The sequence below is a fragment of the Neovison vison genome, chromosome 2 (assembly GCF_020171115.1).
Source record: "Neovison vison isolate M4711 chromosome 2, ASM_NN_V1, whole genome shotgun sequence".
Classification (NCBI taxonomy): Eukaryota; Metazoa; Chordata; class Mammalia; order Carnivora; family Mustelidae; genus Neogale; species Neogale vison.
Window position 1 is genome coordinate 206,827,361 of NC_058092.1, and position 18,947 is coordinate 206,846,307.

General features: G+C 44.5%; 1 protein-coding gene across 4 annotated transcripts in view; it reads right to left on the reverse strand.

Moving 5' to 3' along the window:
• The window catches only part of MYOF (myoferlin), a 159,033-nt gene that overhangs the window by 52,062 nt on the left and 88,024 nt on the right, over positions 1 to 18,947 (reverse strand). For all 4 annotated transcript variants that reach the window (XM_044240117.1, XM_044240116.1, XM_044240119.1 and 1 more), the window contains 6 exons: positions 11,698 to 11,875; positions 10,160 to 10,284; positions 8,246 to 8,352; positions 5,494 to 5,686; positions 3,926 to 4,081; positions 1,064 to 1,195 (listed from right to left, as the gene is read on the reverse strand). In XM_044240117.1, the coding sequence (XP_044096052.1) occupies positions 1,064 to 1,195; positions 3,926 to 4,081; positions 5,494 to 5,686; positions 8,246 to 8,352; positions 10,160 to 10,284; positions 11,698 to 11,875 (891 nt within the window). The remainder of the gene's footprint in view (positions 1 to 1,063; positions 1,196 to 3,925; positions 4,082 to 5,493; positions 5,687 to 8,245; positions 8,353 to 10,159; positions 10,285 to 11,697; positions 11,876 to 18,947) is intronic.

Consider the following 18,947-nt stretch of genomic DNA (forward strand, 5'->3'; position numbering starts at 1 on the left):
GTAGAATCTAGACAAGAAGTTTGGCAAGACTGTTAGCACATGTGAAGCACTTCAGAGACTTCCAGAAATGTGGTAGGGCATTGCTGGGGGGTTCTGCAGAGAACCGAGGTCTAGTATTGGCATAGCAAGGCAAGAACCAGTGAAATGTCCACTATTGTTATTAACGTGCCCCTAATGGTACTCCTAGGTTGTGAGAATCTAAAGAAACTAGAGTCAAGCAACTGAAACGCACAGATTGTCTCTTTTACATGAGGTGGAGCTAGAGTCTGAGCTATGCAGGAAGGGTCTAGAAATGGGAAAGGAGGAAAGAGGGCCCTGGACTGGTTGATCCTTGCTCAGTACTGGCACCTTCCAGCTTAGCTCTAGCTGCAGAGCTGGAGGGCAGGCTGATGCCAAGAAACCCTCCACAAATGCTGGAATGAGTGTCTCCTGTATGTCCTGATGCCCACTCCACACTGCCCAGCTGACCGTACATAAATGCCCGTGGTCCAGGGCCTCCCCTGTGGCTTCCAGCCCTCCCTCTATTTATCTCCAAAGGTGCTTCGAAGCCCACGCCGTAAGGGCCTTGTGTGGCTCCCATGTGTTTCATCGTTTCTCCAAGCAGTCCACTGAGGCCCCATGTCCACCCACAAGGGAATCCTTGCTGCTGCTAATCCCTCTCTCAGTGACACAATCGGAATCTCCAGGGCAGCCCCGGCAGTTGGAATCTTCAACAGGATATACAGTTTTACAATCACTTAGGGAAGATTTCCCTACATGAGGAATGCGTCCTCTGCCTTCCAAAGACCCCCCAGCTCCAAGCACGCCTCTCCACGTCTGCACCTCCCCAGCACCCTCCTTACTGGGTTGTCTACGTGTGAATCACTCCGGTGGGTCCCGACGTGGACAAGGAAGCCTCCCGTGAGTCCTTCCCCATCCCCCCAGATGAAGGTCCCTCGGATGGGATTTTAGGTAGTACTGATGGCCGGGTGCTGAAGGATGAATGCTTTCTCTAAGGACAAGTAACAGGAACACCCCCACCCCCACCCCCAAGAGGAAAAGACGCTGATGTCACTGAAGGTACCATTTCAGCAAAGACGGTGAACGTTCCTTCTGCGAAGCTATTGAACTTCTTCTCCACAGCACTCAAGCCCAGCCAGATGTTCACTCGCAGCTCCACGGGCACCTTTGGTCCGTGGGTTTTCTCCTGCGGGTACTGTGAGACACACAAATAACACGCTCTGTGAAGTTGGGGGCAGCACAGGCTATGACACTGCGTTCCAGCTCAAAGCAGACTGAACATCCAAGCATCCCTCTCCCCAGTCTAATTTTATGTTTGCGTTCGAGCATTTCCAAATGACCCTACAAGCCGAGATTATAATAACAATAAAAGCAAGGGTTCACCAAATGTAAGCCATGGACCCCCATGTGTCCTTGAGACTTTTCTAGGAGGTTCTTGAAGTTAAACTGCTTTCCTAATAATAATACCAAGATGTTCCTTGTCTTTTTTGCTGCACTGATGGTGCGAAAGCCTATAGATGAGACTCTGGGCACTGCAGTGGGAATCGGGGCAGTAGCACCAAACTCCACCCATGTCAAAATCTTCTTCCTCACTCAATGAAGAAAACAAATACTAGTTCTACTTATGAATTCCCTCCAAAAAACAGTAAAAATTACTAATCTTATCAAATCATGATTCTTGAGTACATCTTTTTAAATATTTTTATTTTTTTTTCCAATTTATTTATTTTCAGAAAAACATTATTCATTATTTTTTCACCACACCCAGTGCTCCATGCAAGCCGTGCCCTCTATAATACCCACCACCTGGTACCCCAACCTCCCACCCCCCCGCCACTTCAAACCCCTCAGATTGTTTTTCAGAGTCCATAGTATTTTTTATTTTTTAAGTAAGCTTCAGTTATGACTCTGAGATCAAGAGTCATGTGCTCTATGGACTGAGCCAGCCAGGAGCCCACTGAGTACATCTTAATTATTTTGTGTAATGAAAGGGAAAGTAGACACAAGCCACTTCTGCTGCATATTAAAGTGTATCTTGAGAAAAAGCTCTTGTGCAATTGCTTGAAATGTGAATTAAATTTGCCTTTTCTTTTAATAAAAATCTTTTTTACTTGAAACAGCAACTGACAGACAAATATGATTATTCAGATTTGATTATGGGGCAGAGGTTTCCTTGAACATAAAACAGGCCTGCCGCTTCAGGTATAATAACTGACTGCATTCTGTTGCCAATAATAAAATTCGGGCTTTCAAGTAAAAATGAGAATTTTGGAAAATGTATCTGTCACGGTGAGCCTGATAGCATCCTGATACACAGAGACTTTTTGGATGAGTGATATTAATTAAAGTGATTTTCGTTCAACGTTGTAAGATGAAATGTGTCAACATTAGGAAGATCTGCATAACTCAATGAACTGGTTACTTTCTAAATGATCAATGCTAAATGCATGGACAATAGAATCATTCAAAGTACAAAATAAACCAATGGATTTCAATGCAGCTGAGAATGAAAAGTTCACTGATATGGTTTCAAACTCCATATTGTAATCACCTTTTAGAGGTTACTACTTGAGTCTAATGTTATACCAAAAAATGTGTATCCACAATTATCTGAAAAGGATATTAAAATACTCTTCCCTTGTCCAATTACGTATATATGTGAGGCCCAATTCTCTTCATAGACTTCTTTTATTTTTTAGAATTTTTAAAAAAGATTTTATTTATTTGAGAGAGAGCACAAGCAGGGGAAGTGGCAGGCAGAGGGAGAAGCAGGCCCCCCACTGAGAAAGGGGGGGAGGTTGGTTCAACATCTCCCTAAACTGGATAATGAGTGTTAACAACATCAATAAATACATACAACATCGTCTTGGAAGCATTTTGATGTTTATCCACCAGGTTCTAAAACCTAGCGCGGAGAATATCATGTTGCCTCCTCCCCATCCACTGTAAAATTTTATTTATTAATCAGTTTGCTTCCACCGACTGCTTACAGACACAACTGTCATTGTGGTTCTACCTGAAGTAAAATTTATTCCACCCAGAGATACGTGAAGGAAGATAATCACTCTGGTTCTATTTTCACTCTCCTGATTAAAGAACAATGAGTACATTTATTAAAAATTAGGAGATATCTCCATGTTTTAAAAGAACACTGTCCCCTGGCTGCTTTTTCTCTTCTTGATTTTTCTTTCTTTCTCCCAAATCCAAAGAACTGGGCTGGGACTGGCCGGGGACAGGGATGCCAAACCATGCCCACGGGACTGTTTTGGATTTCTAGGTTTTCAGCCCTGGGCCCTCCCTTGGTTCTCCATAAGCACACACAGAGCAGTTTTTAACGCGGGGTCCTGGGGTGGGCTTACGGGGTCTACGAAGCTCCTGAATCATGTATTAAACGTTGGTTGCATGTGAAATGTGCACGCTTCTGGAAGAGAGGGCTGGTAGCTTCCACCAGGTTCTTAAAGGAGCCCATGACTCTAAAAATGCTCAGAACTACTGCTCTAAAGCAGCAGACTCTCAGTTCTCAATCCCAAGATCAGTTTGTGAGGACACCGGCTGCACAAACTATCTCTATTACTTCTCTTTTTTTCCTACTTCCTGAACACTCACTAGAAGGGAAGGGAAGGAGGCCTTGCTTAGCATGAGCCATTAGAAATAGAGGAAAATTCCTGCCAGAAAGCACGACATTCACAATGGCATGTTACTATTAGTGTCACAGAGATCTCTCCAGAAGTGTCCTTGACTGAATGCCAGCAGACGCCCGGCCACTCTCTGGGAATTACCGCCCCCGGGGGAAGGTGCCCCCAAATGGGTTGGAATTGATCACGATCGCCCTAGTCACCCCGTGATCAGCAAATAAAGCAGCCCCTTCCTGGGAATGCGGGTTGTGCGTGGAAGCAGTTCACAGTACACGGGGGTGAGGCCGTACCTTCAGCAAGATGGTCTGGGTTTTCCCGCAGTACTTGCCAGACGCAGTCTCCCCACTGGTGGAGTAGAGAACCTGATGGGCGGGAATGCGTGCATAGGCCAGTCTTTTCTCTCCCCGGATCATCCAGATGATTACGTCCGGCATGCTGTTCTGCGGCTGGTCACGCGGGCGGATGGAGAAGGAGCAGAGCTGGGGTTAGTCTGCCAGCAGAGGGACTGGACGTCCTGCCCGCTGGCTCCTCAGGGCTCCCCTTAGCCCAGAAACTCTGTGAGTGGGGATCTGTCTGAATTCCGGAGTCACCTACCTTCTGGGACCACCCGGAGCCTGCGGGGCTGGGAGGCAGACCGCGGCTGGCCGGAAGGAACAGGGCGAAGCAGAAGGGAGCTTCACCGCCCAAACCCTGCCCTCCACAGCGCTGAGAGGTATTTGACGAAACACCCCCTCTTCTCTCACCCACCATCTGAAGAAAGCCCTTGACAGCAGTCAATGGTTACAGGATTCACACAGGTCACAGGACATAGACAAAGCATCCCCAGCTCACAATCCTGTGTCTGCCCAATTGGAGATATTCATTTTTTTAAAAAAGATTTTATTTATTTATTTGACAGACAAGTGGGCAGAGAGGCAGGCAGAGAGAGAGGGGGAAGCAGGCTCCCCACTGAGCCGAAAGCCAGACACAGGGCTCGATCCCAGGACCCCAGGATCACGACCTGAGCCAAAGGTAGAGGCTTTAACCCACTGAGCCACCCAGGTGCCCCTCATTTATTTATTTTTTTAAACCTCCTTTTTTCTGATTATAAAGGGGATATATGTTCACCATAAGGGAACTTTGAAAGTACTAAAACACAGAAAGCAGAAAATAAAAATTACTAACAATCCATGTTTTTGCACATGTATTTCTATCCACAACTATAGGATGATCCCCCTCCAGCTGAATCTCTGAAGCCCAGTCGGAGGGGTTTCCTATGCAGTCAAATGCTCTACCACTGAGCTATACCCCCACGCCGGAGGGGTTTCCTATGCTCTTGGATTTCCAGTCCCTGGAGGTTAATGTGTGCTGCATACCGTGCTAAGCCCTTTACAGTCATCATCTCCTTGAATCTTCACAATACAGTGCTGTGAAGGGAGTACTACAATGGTCTCCATTATATACATGGGGACACTGAAGCTTACAGAGGCTGTTCAAGTTTTACACATATTCAGAATTTGCAAGCAGGTCTTCCCAATCCCAAGCAAAGACGACACGTCCATCCTCTGTGCCACAGATTTGATGTTATCCCTCAACTTGAGGTATTCTCTGCTTAAATCATGATAATGACAATGATTTATTGACCGTGAAGACCTTTCCAGGACCCCCAACTCAATGTTCTTCTCCCGTCCCCATTTCAGTGATGCTCAGCCCATTACCCATGAACATCCCAGCCCAGTAACTCCTCAGCTGCCCGCTCTGTCAGATCTGCTCAATATCCCAGATACTAGATTCTCCAACCGCCTTCTCTAGCCGTGGTGCCATTCCACAGAATCCCTCTTCCATACCAAGTGACCTTTGAGGAGTTTAAAAGTCCTACCTCTTCAGTCAGTTGGAGCAATTTTTCAAGCCAGTCCTCGATTTCTGCCAGTGTAGACTTCACCTCCGTGGCCTCAGACCTCATCCTCACAGCTGCCTCGTGGATCTGGGAGAGAGATCGGGACCGCAGCTTTTGGATCTGAGTGTCGAGAATTGTGACATTGGCTTTTCCTTCCAGGAGAGGCAATGTGTACCTAAAGAAAGAAAAGAAATGAAACAGATATTCTGCAGAACAGCTTTCTGGGCGTCAGAGCTGTCGAATCCATTTCTGTTTGACTTCCATCTTGGGAGCCATGTCTGTGGTATTGGCATAGCCGACCTGCTTGACAGATTCTGAGCATTGCGGGGGGATTAACATTCCAAAGCAATTTCTTGGGTTTAACTCCAGACCCCGTGGAGTCACTGGAGAGAAGATGGAAACAGCTGCAGCATTTGGGAGGAACACATCTTCCTTTTTTTTGCTTCTTACAACTGGAGTACAGACCCACAAGATGGAGGCAGATCACAGAGCATTCGGCAGAAGGGTTCCCAAGGACCACACACCTCTAGGCAGTGCGTGGAGGAGGGCAGGGGGTCTCAGCAGGTCTGCAAACTCCTGGAACTTATTTTAAACTCTGTGTCTGTGTTGGCAGGCCTTGCCACGTATGACAAAGACCCCATGCTTTGGAGCCGACCATCTGGGTACAAATCCTGACCCACCATTTAGAGTGATTCTGAGTTCTGTGATTCTGAGCAGCTAATCTCTTTGTTTTCCTATCTTCAAAGCTGGGACAAGAGCATCTAACTGTTAGGGCCGCTGTGAGAATAAATGAATTTATATATGGAGAGCACTTAGAACAATGCCGACTGCTAAGTAAAGTCTGAATGATGTGGCCTTCGTCATTAAGCTTTGTCTTCCTCATTATCCATTTCATTAGATATTTGAAGGGGCCCATTAGTTTCCCAAAAGGTTAAGAACCACTTGTGGAGGCAAATCTCCCATTAAAATGAGAAGTCTAGGGGCGCCTGGGTGGCTCAGTGGGTTAAAGCCTCTGCCTTCAGCTCGGGTCATGATCCCAGGGTCCTGGGATCAAGCCCCGCGTTGGGCTCTCTGCTCCGCAGGGAGCCTGTTTCCTCCTCTCTCTCTCTCTTTGCCTGCCTCTCTGCCTACTTGTGATTTCTCTCTGTCAAATAAATAAAATTAAAAAAAAAAAAAAAGAGAGAGAAGTCTAGAACCTCTGAGCTGGGGACAGAATTCACCTTCTTCTGCAGAGTCTTCCTCTCACCGTGGCAGCTGGTGGGGCCTCTGGGTGAGCCTGTCACCAATTCCAGGAAGTTCTACTCACATTGTTTCTACCTAGAAATTCCATTGATTTGAATGTCCCCTAGCTGCTGTTGCTTCTTTTTTTTTTTTTTTTTTTTTTGGTCCCCTAGCTTCTTAAATGAAGGAAATCCCAGCATGACTTTCTTTAAACACAAGTTTCCTGTTACATCACGTTAAAAAGATTCCATTTGATCCTTCAAAAACAGTTCACATCCATTTGGTTCAAAACCTGGGTCAATAGATGGTTCTGTGTTTTGCTCAGCAAACCCTGAAATTCACAGAATTTTCCACACGAAGGTATTACCAAATGTTTCTGTTTGGTTGCATTAGTAATTGTGGTCATAGGCTGGAAAGGTTAAGTCCCAGGAATAATTCCTCGAGGCACAAAATGCATATGGAAGCCGCTAGCTCCAAAGTCACACAGGAGACCTTCCATAAAGAGATGTTGCCTGTGTGAAGCACGTCGTGGGAAAAGTTGTGTGGAAAAACTCAGCTCTGGTTATCAAATGCACCACTTCACCTCGTTGGGCCTCTCTCTGCTCACCCATAAATAAGGAGACTGGGAGAGATGACCTTTAAGACCCAGATTTAAATCCTCTGAATTGAAATGCCAGCAGGGCTCTGATCTCAGCTGGGCTTCAATGACCTAGTGAAACCACTAGAAGGCACAAGACGACAGGGAGACTGAGGGTGTCAGCCCCGAGTTGGGGGTGAGGTGGGGGTGGGGAACCATTCCTGATTTTTGCTGCTTAGGAGAAGTTTTCAATAGGCTTTTCTTTTGTAACTTCCTTGTCCACTGCACTATTAGTCAATATTTAAAATGAGTTTGGGATGAATCACTTCCCCCTTTGATTTCCTAATGCCCAGGGATCTGAGCTGTTTCCCCAAAGTCACAGTCCTAAAAGGGTTTCCGGCTCAAGTCAAATCTACTGGCTTTGTGAAGGGAGTCTTAGCCACAGTTCAATAGGCACTCAGTTAAAAAGGCAAGTAAAAAGGCTGTTTCTAAAAACATGTTTGTGAACTAGGGCTGTTACTCTGAATGGCAAAGTCAATGCCCCACCCTGAGGCCCCATTCTCTGTGGGAGCCAGGAGTCCCCTTTCTCCTGGCAGTGGGCACACAGGGATTGACGGGAGGGAGTCAGGCTTAGGCCTGCTCCCTCCTTCTGTCTCCCCACCGCTTGCCTGGGCTGCCCTGGGAGGTGCTTCCAGAAGAGGCCTCCAGCCTCCTGGCCTCCCCTCCCGGAGGCTGCTTTAGAACTGGCCCGGAATCCGAAAGTGGAGCTTTTCCAGGTGGTGATTCAGAGACTCCTCCCAGGGACTAGGGCCTTTTGAGAACCTCGACTTTTTTTCAGGCAAACAATGGAAACAATTCTAGAGGGTCTTTTAGTCTTATAGTTCTAGGAAGGAGAACATGACTGGGAATTCTGAGATAGTAACAAGGTCACTGTACCTTGTATCTTCTATAACTTCATCAATCAGCTTCAACCATATTTCGGCCAGCTGGTTTGCAGGAACTTTTTCTTGCATCCCTGATTTTAGAGCCTCAAGATTCAATTGCTGGAGAATTTGGAAAGAGGAAATAATTGGTCATTGTGCATTATGCTGTTGAACCTCAGTAAAGGTTTATCTTTAAGAAAAAAATGTACAAAAGGCTTAACAGAAAAACCAGAGCATTTAATTTCTTACATTTAAAAATGCTCACCATAGCTTAGCACTATTCACTTGTCTTCAAAATGCAATCAATGCTGACATGTACAAGTAATAGGACAATCTCTCCTACACCTTTGGCCTTTGAAACCATGTAAATATTTTATGTATTCAAAGAGGAAATAAAATAAAACCAATAAAGATGGGGGAAGGAACCCCAACATGGAGCATAGAACAGAAACAAATGACTGATATTGCAGATGAACAGCATAACTACACCAAACTAACCCACATAACTTTTGAACATAATATTTTGATGATACACCCTCAGTTTAAAGAAAAGAACGAACCATGAACATATCAAACTCTAAACTGATTTGCTTTTCACAGTGGTTTATCTGTGGATTTTAGGATTTACCGAATGAACAAACAAGGTTTCTTACTCTTGGAGAAAGGAGTTATAACTGTAGAAATCGGGAAGACTAGAATAAACCTGATCATGGGAAAACACCATCCTGTCCAGCTAAGCATGGAGTATGGACAGCCTGGTCAATGTTGATGAATAAGGCTGAAGAACACCCAAAACATCATCAGAATAGAGGGGTGACCAATTCTTTACTAAGTTCCTCAAGACAGAGGACTGGAAGTTCATACCATAACTACACTGCCTATCACCTGCAGCTTTGTTATGGGAACGATTATGCTTCAGTTGACTTAAACCTACAATTCTCCTTCAATATTGTCTTCATAACATAAAACAGTATTTTCAGGCTTTGCCATGGACTCTTTGTTCAGGTATATTCCAGGACCCCCACACATGTTGGTCCCACCCTGACAGAGGTTAAAGCTTAGAAAATATTAACACTAATGTAATCTGGAAATCAAAACACTAATAATAGATGGATTTTTATCAGTACCTAATAGAAGTAATGTAGTATCTTTGACTTAAGACATAGCCCAACCATGAGCCCCTTCTCATCAATGTCAACTAGATGGAAAATTACAGATACTGCATCTATGCAGTTTTAACCAGAAGGCACCCCCAACCTCCAAACAAGGTCCTCTAGTTTACAAAGAGATATAACATGTCAGGCTCTGGTTCCTTGAGCCCAACCCTTCCCATAGTGGAGATTTTTACCCCATTAACAGTTAAGCTCTAAGGGCTACATGTTTCAACTGGAATGAGCCATTCTCCATGCCACACCTCATTGTGGCAGAAACTGTGGGTGCCCTTCTACTTCAATACCCACTCCCTCCTTCCTCAGTAAGAGGGCTTTTATCTGGTCATCTGCTAACCCAAGAAGTAGTAATCCAACCTATCCAAAGAAGGATGTGGCTGTGTGACTGGATTCTGGCCAACGGAGAATGAGTAGAAGTCAAGTATGTGACTTCTAGGTCTTTCCCTTCAAGGGAAAGGCCTGTGTCCTCTACTTCCCCATTCCCTTCCCTCAGGCTGGAGGGCAAGTGTAGCGCTGAACTGCCTCAACTGTGCAGACAATGACAACTCCTTAGTGACGGGAGAGCAACAACAGGGAAGGAGTTTGGGTCCTCATTACCACCGAACCTCTGTACCAGCCTTGGAACACCTACCTCAACTGTAGAAAAGAACATTTATCTTATCATTGTATCCTGAGGTCTTGTGTTAGAGGGATCTAGCCTAAAACTAACACATAATTTACTGTTTGGTGGAAAGGAAATGTAGGAAAGATAAACTTACCAACCGTTCTGCCATGGCTAGGAGAATGTTTACCGCATCCAGGCGATGACTAATGTCCTCCCAGTAAGAAGTCAGGGTAACAACTGGCTTTGTGTGGGCCCAAGGCAGGTAATAATAGTAGTTCCCTGGTGTAGAACATTGAGAGTTGATGAACACTGGACACTTAATGCTTTTAAGCAAACTGGGCTACTGATTGATCTGTACCCGGAATGGCTTGGGGTGATCTGGGTTTTAAGTTTTATTTGAAGGAACTGAGGGATAGTTGTTTTGGAAACCTCTCTAAATTCCCTAGTAAACTGAATACAGCAATTTTAGGATCTCATAGGGGTTCAGGATCATATGTCTGAACATCACTGATGATTCCACAACATGGCAGCAGAAAATACACAGCATAGGGGGTTAGATTGTATGTGTCTACACCTGAAAAGTGCTATTCTAAGTAAATATTTTTGTTGGAACTGGGGCAAAAAAAAAAAAAAAAAGAATTTTTTCTCTTTGCTAAAGCCTTAGCTGGATACATGGGGTTTTGTATTACTGAGAGCCTTATGATCGTTAAGAATTATCAGCTGACATTTTCTAGCACATTTGATATTATAACACTGTACAGAAGTTAGTTAAAAACTATGGCAATACTGTTGGAACATTTGATCAGCATTTCTCTCTCCTTTCTGTATACTCTTAAACCATTTGTTGAAACCTTCACTAGAGCATTCTCATACTCCACTTTCTTTTTTTTTTTTTTAATTTATTTATTTGACAGAGAAAGATTACAAGTAGGCAGAGAGGCAGGCAGAGAGAGAGAGAGAGAGAGGAGGAAGCAGGCTCCCTGCCAAGCAGAGAGCCCGATGCGGGACTCGATCCCAGGACCCTGAGATCATGACCTGAGCCGAAGGCAGCGGCTTAACCCACTGAGACACCCAGGCGCCCCTCATACTCCACTTTCTATTATGACTTATTTTACACACTAGAATGTAAACTTAAAAGTGGGGGCTGTTTCTCATCCACCTGTGTTCAAATACAGCGATTCAATCCTCACAGCAACTCTGGAGAAGTGGTTGAAACTGAAGTTTACAATTAAGTGATATGGCTAAGGTCACAATGCTGGTGAGTCACAGAATGAGGACCAGAAGCTAGATTTTCCAGGGCCTGAGCCCGAGTCCCGTCCACTTCAACTACTCCATCTAGGAGTAGTTTATGGCTTGGTTGGGTGGAGCTGGGCAGAGCAGGAGCTGATTTAGGGGAGCTCCGAGTTCAGCAAGTCGCCATCTCATGATTTTACAAAGCAGAGCCAGTGTGAAAGTTGGACATGGGAGGGGGAACTAGGGTTCAGACCCTGGCAAAGGGCCTATGACTTCTTGGGTTTGACCAGTCTTGAAGATGCTTGAACTCCAGACCCTCTCTTCCCCATTCAACCTTTTCTTCCCACAAAGCATATACTGAGCATAATGGCTGCCAAAGGGAGACTATGCCAGGTGCTTCTTGTCCTGTGGTGCACCCACTGTCAATGTGGAAGGAGAGATGGTTAGAGTGACTCTTACCATCAAATACAGCACGGCTGTATTGAGTGGTTGATGCCAAAGGCTTACAAGTCGTGTCAAACTTGTTGCCATAGTTCCCAATGCTGACTTCAAACTGAATGGCCTCGCCAACATCTTGCAACATGGTGGCTGAATGGAACACAGCAGACAGGCTATACTTCCGCCTTCGCTGGTATTTCTATAAAGTACAAACAGACATGAAGCTCAGTGAAACTTGTTTTACTCTTATTTACATGTAGGTTTCTAGGAGGTGTAATTTTAAACCTAATAATTTGTGTTGAATTAAATGCCAGTAGAAAATGTTCTTAAATCTAGCATTCTCTCTTGGACTCATTCAAGTGGGCAAAGATAGAAGTGCCAGGATGTTTGCTGCAGTGTTGACTGAAATAAAGAAAAAAACGAGAACGATACAAATGTCTATCAATAAGTCACTGGTTAAATAAACTATGTTACATTCATAGAGTGGAATAAAATTAATAAAAATACAAGTAGACCCATATGTGCAAACAAGGAAAAAAGAAATTTTTAGGCAAACCCACTGAATATATAGTTTAATATTGGCATATGCATGAAGGAAGTCTGGAAGAATAGGAATAAAACTGTTAACAGTTACACTGGGGAAGGAGAGAGGTTCTGGCTAACCTTACTTTCTACCTTTTTAATTGTTTGAATTATTTAAGTATTAATTTTTCTAATCAAAAACGATGAAGATTTTTTTTAACAAGAAAGATTTTTAACGTAAGATTTAAAAACAAGTGAATTTAGTTGAACTTACTTATCTGTTCTCTGAAATAGAAATCAAATGTTGTTTTTTTTTTATCTCTCTCTTTTTTAAAGATTTTATTTTATTTGACAGAGTGAGAAATCACAAGCAGGCAGAGAGATGGGGTGAAGCAGGCTCCCCGCTGAGCAAAAAGCCTGATGCGGGGCTTGATCCCAGGACCCTGGGATCATGACCAGAGCCGAAGGCAGAGGCTTAACCCACTAAGCCACCTGGGTGCCCCATCTCTCTCTCTCTCTTTTTTTTAAATTGCCGGCTGACTGAGTATTAGTGTGTGTGAAGGAGCTGAACAGAGGGCCAACAATGACCACACTGAGAAACCTTCAGCCTAGCAGACATGATCATGAGCCCTTCTGGCCTTCCTACATTTAGGCACATAAAGTCTCTTGAATCCACCTCCTGCCCCCAAATCCTTGCTCAGATGGCATCTCTCCTTCTTTGTGGATCATGTCCCCACTGATCATTGGGTACCTTGCTTTCTTTAGTCAAACAGAGCCATGCAATGCTTTAAATTGCTGTATTTCATTATGCCCTAGGCATTCTGTCCCTTAATATTGTCCACATCTAGGGACGCCTGGGTGGCCCAGTTGGTTAAGCAGCTGCCTTCGGCTCAGGTCATGATCCCAGCGTCTTGGGATCGAGTCCCACATCGGGCTCCTTGCTCTGCAGGGAGACTGCCTCTCCCTCTGACTCTGCCTGCCACTCTGCCTGTGCTCTCTCTCTCTCTCTCTGACAAATAAATAAATAAAATCTTAAAAAAAAAATATTGTCCACATCTAGAGCCTTTCCAGGTCCCTATTTGCAGCCAGTCTCTGTAGATGCTTGCCCAGCTTGGGGTTGAGACTATAGTGATTATGGTGTGACCACATTGGCTACATGCTTCACTAGAGAACTTGTGGAGACCCATGAGGGATAATATTCAAATCATTTGACAAATTCTCACCATAGCAAGTTTAGTTTGAAAGGCCCTAGAGAAGGAACCCCCAGATCTGCAGCCCTTCCATATGAGATCTGGAGGCCACACTGCTATCAAACTTTGGCATATGATGACCCTTGCTGTTGTTGATTTGCTTTTTTGCATTCCTACCTTGCTACCAATTAGTATACCATAATCTAAGCGGCAAAGTAATGACACTTTTCACCTCTAGGAAGCTAATAAAAATTACTTGATCCTGGTAGGAAATTAATTAACTGATTTCCTTTTGTTATTCATTCATACCATGGCCTTCATTCTATTAAATGAATCACAATCATGGGTAGGTCTTCTGTCCTGGATAAAAACGTGTTCTTTCAATCTCCAATGGAAAAAAGACAGTCTCTTCAACAAATGGTGTTGGGAAAACTGGACAGCCACATGCAGGAGAATGAAACTGGACTGTTTCCTTACACCACACACAAAAATAGACTCAAAATGGATGAAAGACCTAAATGTGAGACAGGAATCCATCGAAATCCCTAACGAGAACATAGCCAGTAACCTCTTCAACCTCAGCCACAGCAACTTCTTCCTAGAAACATCACCAAAGGCAAGGGAAGCAAGGGCAAAAATGAACTACTGGGGCTTCATCAAGATCAAAAGCTTTGCACAGCAAAGGAAACAGGCAACAAAACCAAAAGACAACTGACAGAATGGGAGAAGATATTTGCAAATGACATATCAGATAAAGGGCTAGTAACCAGAATCTGCAAAGAACTTATCAAACTCAACACCCAAAGAACAAATAATCCAATCAAGAAAGGGGCAGAAGACATGAACAGACATTTCAGCAAAGAAGACATCCAAATGGCCAATAGACACATGAAAAAGTGCTCAACATCACTCGGCATCAGGGAAATACAAATCAAAACCACAGTGAGATACCACCTCACACCAGTCAGAATGGCTAAAATTAACAAGTCAGGAAACAACAAATGTTGGCAAGGATGTGGAGAAAGGGGAACCCTCCTACACTGTTGGTGGGAATGTAAGCTGATGCAGTCACTCTGGAAAACAGTATGGAGGTTCCTCAGAAAGTTGAAAATGGAGCCTATGACCCAGAAATTTCAATACTGGGTGTTTACCCTAAGGACACAAATGTAGTGATCTGAAGGGGCATGTGCCCCTGAATGTTTATGGCAGCAATGTCCACAATAGCCAAACTATGGAAAAAAACCTAGATGTCCATCAACAGGTGAATGGATAAAGAAGAGGTGATACACACACACACACACACACACAATGGAATACTATACAGCCATCAAAAGAAATATTGCCCTTTACAATGATGTGGATGGAACTAGAGGGTATTATGATCAGTGAAATAAGTCAATCAGAGAAAGACAACTATTATATGATCTCTCTGATATGAGGAATTTGAGAGGCAGGGCAGGGGGTCGTGGGGAGAAGGGAGGGAAAAATAAAACAAGATGGGGCCGAGGAGAGAGAAAAACCCTAAGAAACCCTTAATCTCGGGGTGCCTGGGTGGCTCAGTGGGTTGGGCTACTGCCTTCGGCTCGGGTCATGATCTCGGGGTCCTGGGATTGAGTCCCGCGTCGGGTTCTCTGCTCGGCGGGAAGCCTGCTTCCTCCTCTCTCTCTCTCTGCCTGCCTTTCTGCCTACTTGTGATCTCTCTGTCGGATAAATAAATAAAATCTTAAAAAAAAAAAAAAAGAAACCCTTCATCTCATGAAGCAAACTGAGAGTTACTGGGGGGTTGGGGGGTAGGGATAGGTGGCTGGGTTATGGACATTGGGGAGGGTATGTGCTATGGTGAGTGCTATGAATTGTATAAGCCTGATGATTCAGAGCCTGTGCTCCTGGGGCAAATAATACATTATATGTTAATGTAAAAAAAAAAAGTGTTCTTTCATTTACAGAAGTACTTAGACAACAGTTTCAAAAACTTCTTAAATTGTGGTAAAACACCCAGAACATAAAATTCACCATCTAAACCATGTGTCCAGTTGGTGGCGTTGGGGACATTCCCATGGTTGTGCAACCATCACCACCATCCACCCACAGAAGTCGTTCTAGCTTACAAAACTGAAATCCTGTACCCATTAAACCCCAGCTCCCCATTCCCACCTATTTTCTGTTTCTAGGAGTCTGACTACTCTGCGTATCTCATGTAAGTGGAATCAAACAATACGTGTCCTTGAGTGACCGGCATACTCTACTCAGTGTAATGTCCTCAAGATTTAATCCCATCGCAGCCTGTCTCAGAATTCCCTTCCTCTTTAAGACCTACTAATTCTGCACTGCATTGCCGAAAGACAAATGGAAGTATATTAAAATTTTTAATATTTTATTTGAGCAAACACATATTTGACTGGGCAGTGACAAAGCAGAAGCAATTAAGAGTGCTCCACCAGCAAGAGCCAGAGGAAAAGACTTTTATAGAACAAATGTGGAAGGAAGACAAGGAAATTATTTGATTGGCTAGAGCTTAAGTGGTTACATTATTTGGGAAAGCCTACCTGGTTAATTGCTATTTCTTGCCCTTTGGTTTTGATTTGTTCTTTTTCTTTTTTTGAAGATTTTATTTATTTGAGAGAGAGAGAGCGCTCACGCATGTGCACAAGCAGGGGCCGGGGAGGGGGTGGGAGGTTAGAGCGAGAGGGAGAAGCAGACTCTCCGCTCATCAGGGAGCCCAGCTGCAGGACTCAATTTGATTTCGTAACATTGAAGCATTTATAGATTTATGTTCTGGTTTGCTTGTATAGGCTGCCAAGGCACGAGAGTCACCTCTAATGGTGTCCTTTTTGTAATAAATTCGGCAGTGTGTATATATTACATTTGTTTATCCATTCATCTATTGATGGACAGCTATCAATGGACTGCTTCTACCTTTTGGTTATTGTGAATAATGCTGCTATGAGCATGGCTGTACAAATATCCATTTGGGTCCCTGCCTTCAATTCTTTTGTGTATATACACAGCAGTGGATTTCCGGATCACACGGTAATTCTATTTTTAACTTCTTGAGGACTGTTTTAAAAACATCTGACACTGACTGTAGTTTGCTGTCTTGAAGAACCCCAGGACATTCTGCTATTACAAAATCTCTGTTTTGGTTAAAGGAATTTTTGACATGGTATAATGGAAACCTCCACTAGGATTTCATCAGAAATCCCTCGGAGTCTCAATCTTTTTTGAAAATCTTTCCAAAACATTGAAGGTTTGAAACCTTAGCTGCATATTGAATTACCTAAGAGGCTTTCAAATATACTTAGTGCTGGGCCCCACATCCCAGAGACTCTGCTTAGCACTCTGAACTCAAAAACTTCCCTTCATTAGTCCACTGTCATTCTGACAGAGAGGGTTTCAGAGACTTCTGTCATTTGTCAGGAGTCCCCTTCACTACCCACTAAGTAGTAAGCTCAATCCTCCAGAACTGTCCATGGTTCAGTACTGCTATGGGAAGTCTGGGTTGGGTTTAAACCGTGTGAACATTAGAAAGTAGGAAGTCATTTGTATTAGTCAAGAACTTAGAGATACATCACAACTTCTTTGTAAACCAACTGGATGGAAGAAGAGAAGTGATAGAGCAAAAATATGAAACATAACTGGGGCCCAAGTCCGGGCCCAGAAACGGCGATGAGCATTGAAGATGGAGCCATCTGCTAATGCCGGGACTGCTGAGAAGAAAGGCGGTCGGTGCCTGGGGAGGCTCTGGAAGGGGTGGGGATGCTACCTCTGGCTGAGCTGGCTCTGCCTTGCATACTTGCACGTGGCCATGATTCCATTAGATCGCCCTGGATTTTCCTAAGCATAGCTTGCAGTCACCTGCAAAAGCCCTGGTAGGACCCTCCCCCTGGTGAGTTTGAGCTCTAAGACAGCAGTCTAGGTTCTGGCCATCACCATGCCTCCCAGCAGATCCAGCACACACTGGGAGCCGCCACTCAGGATGGAGCAGCTCCAGCTCCACAAGGGGCAGGCCATCCAAAGTAAGCTCACCTGCCCCAAAGCCAGGCTCTGGACTGTTGCAGCTGAGAATTCCTGCCCACTTCCTGTGTGTCTTCTGGGCTCAAAGAGGTGGAGAGAAGAAGGAATAACCAACATAGTTCAGAGAAGTCTGGAGCCTCAACTTTTGTTCCCTGAGTAGCCTTGGGGCAAAACTGCTCATAACAGGGCAAGTTAAAAAATGTAAATTATGATCTATTGAACACTGATGGATATTTCTCTGACTCTGTAGGGCCTTGGAGCTCTCTTTCTAATCATCAAAGACCAGTGCGTGTTGTAGAAGGAGGTGGTAAAGGGTAGAATTTCAGGAGTAAATTTGGGGAAGGGGGTTATTTTTGTCAAGCAGAATACTGAGAAGGGGTAACAAGTCAACAGCTCTTAAAAGTGGTTGTGGGACCACTAGGCATGGGACATTCAGGGTCAGTGACAAGGAGACTGTGCCAAAGAAAACTGCCTAATTTGCCACCTTTGGTCTGTTTACCAAAGACGGCTGGCCACTGGTGGAGCTGGTGGAAGAAGGGAATGTTCTACTTCAAGCAAGATCTATTGAGCACTTATGTAGGCCAGACTGATGGGAGAACTCAAGGAGGCTCTAACTGAATAGCAGACAGACTGCATGTTCATAAAATGCTCCTGCAGTACGTTAGGTCCCACATGAAAAGACTGAGAAGGAGTAGAGGAGTAAAGAATCTGGTCTAGGAACAGATTCCAGATAGTACAGACAAAACAATAGGGTCCTTCAGGAGCCAGGCTGAGGTTCCAGAAGCCAGCAGGTGTCTGAATAGGGATGGGATTGCAACACTTGATCTTTTACCTGCTTGATCCCTTAGGGAAGTGACAGGCTGAGCCCATTTGCATCTCTCAAAGGATCTCTTGATTGGGGCAACAGGAGGTGGCACAGCTCGGGGCTCTTTGGCAACCAAATAGGAAAAATTCACTTTCCCTCTGTGTTCCTCCTTTACCGTCAGAGGACTACCACACTCTCAATGCTACACAGATGTGTGGGGGATTTTTCCACACCAAGCAATTTCCACGACACCAGCTGGGCGTCCAACAATTTAACTCAATCCTGACACTATCTACCTGAGGACACATTAAGGGCTCAGTCCCACAAGGCTGCCCCTCCCCTACTTTAGATGCCAGTCGAAAGTCCTGGTTCCGAGCTGTTGGCTCTAAGGTGGAGGTTCCCATGACTTCCTCCTCAGGTTTGATTACCTGGCTAGAGCAGCTCACAGAACTCAGGAAACGAGTTTGTTTGCTGTTTACTAGTTTATCATAAGAGGATATGATAAAGGTTACAGATGGATGTCCAGACGGAAGAGCTGTGTCGGGCAAGGTATGTGGAAGGGACAAGAGGTCTTGCACACAACACTCTCCCAACACCTGTATGTGTTCACCAACCAAGAAGCTCTCTGAATCCTGTATTTTGGGGATTTCTATGGAGGCTTCATCATGTAAGTATGATCAATCATTAGCTCAACTTCTCGCCCCCCCTCTTGAGAATGGGAGATGGAGCAGAAAGTTCCA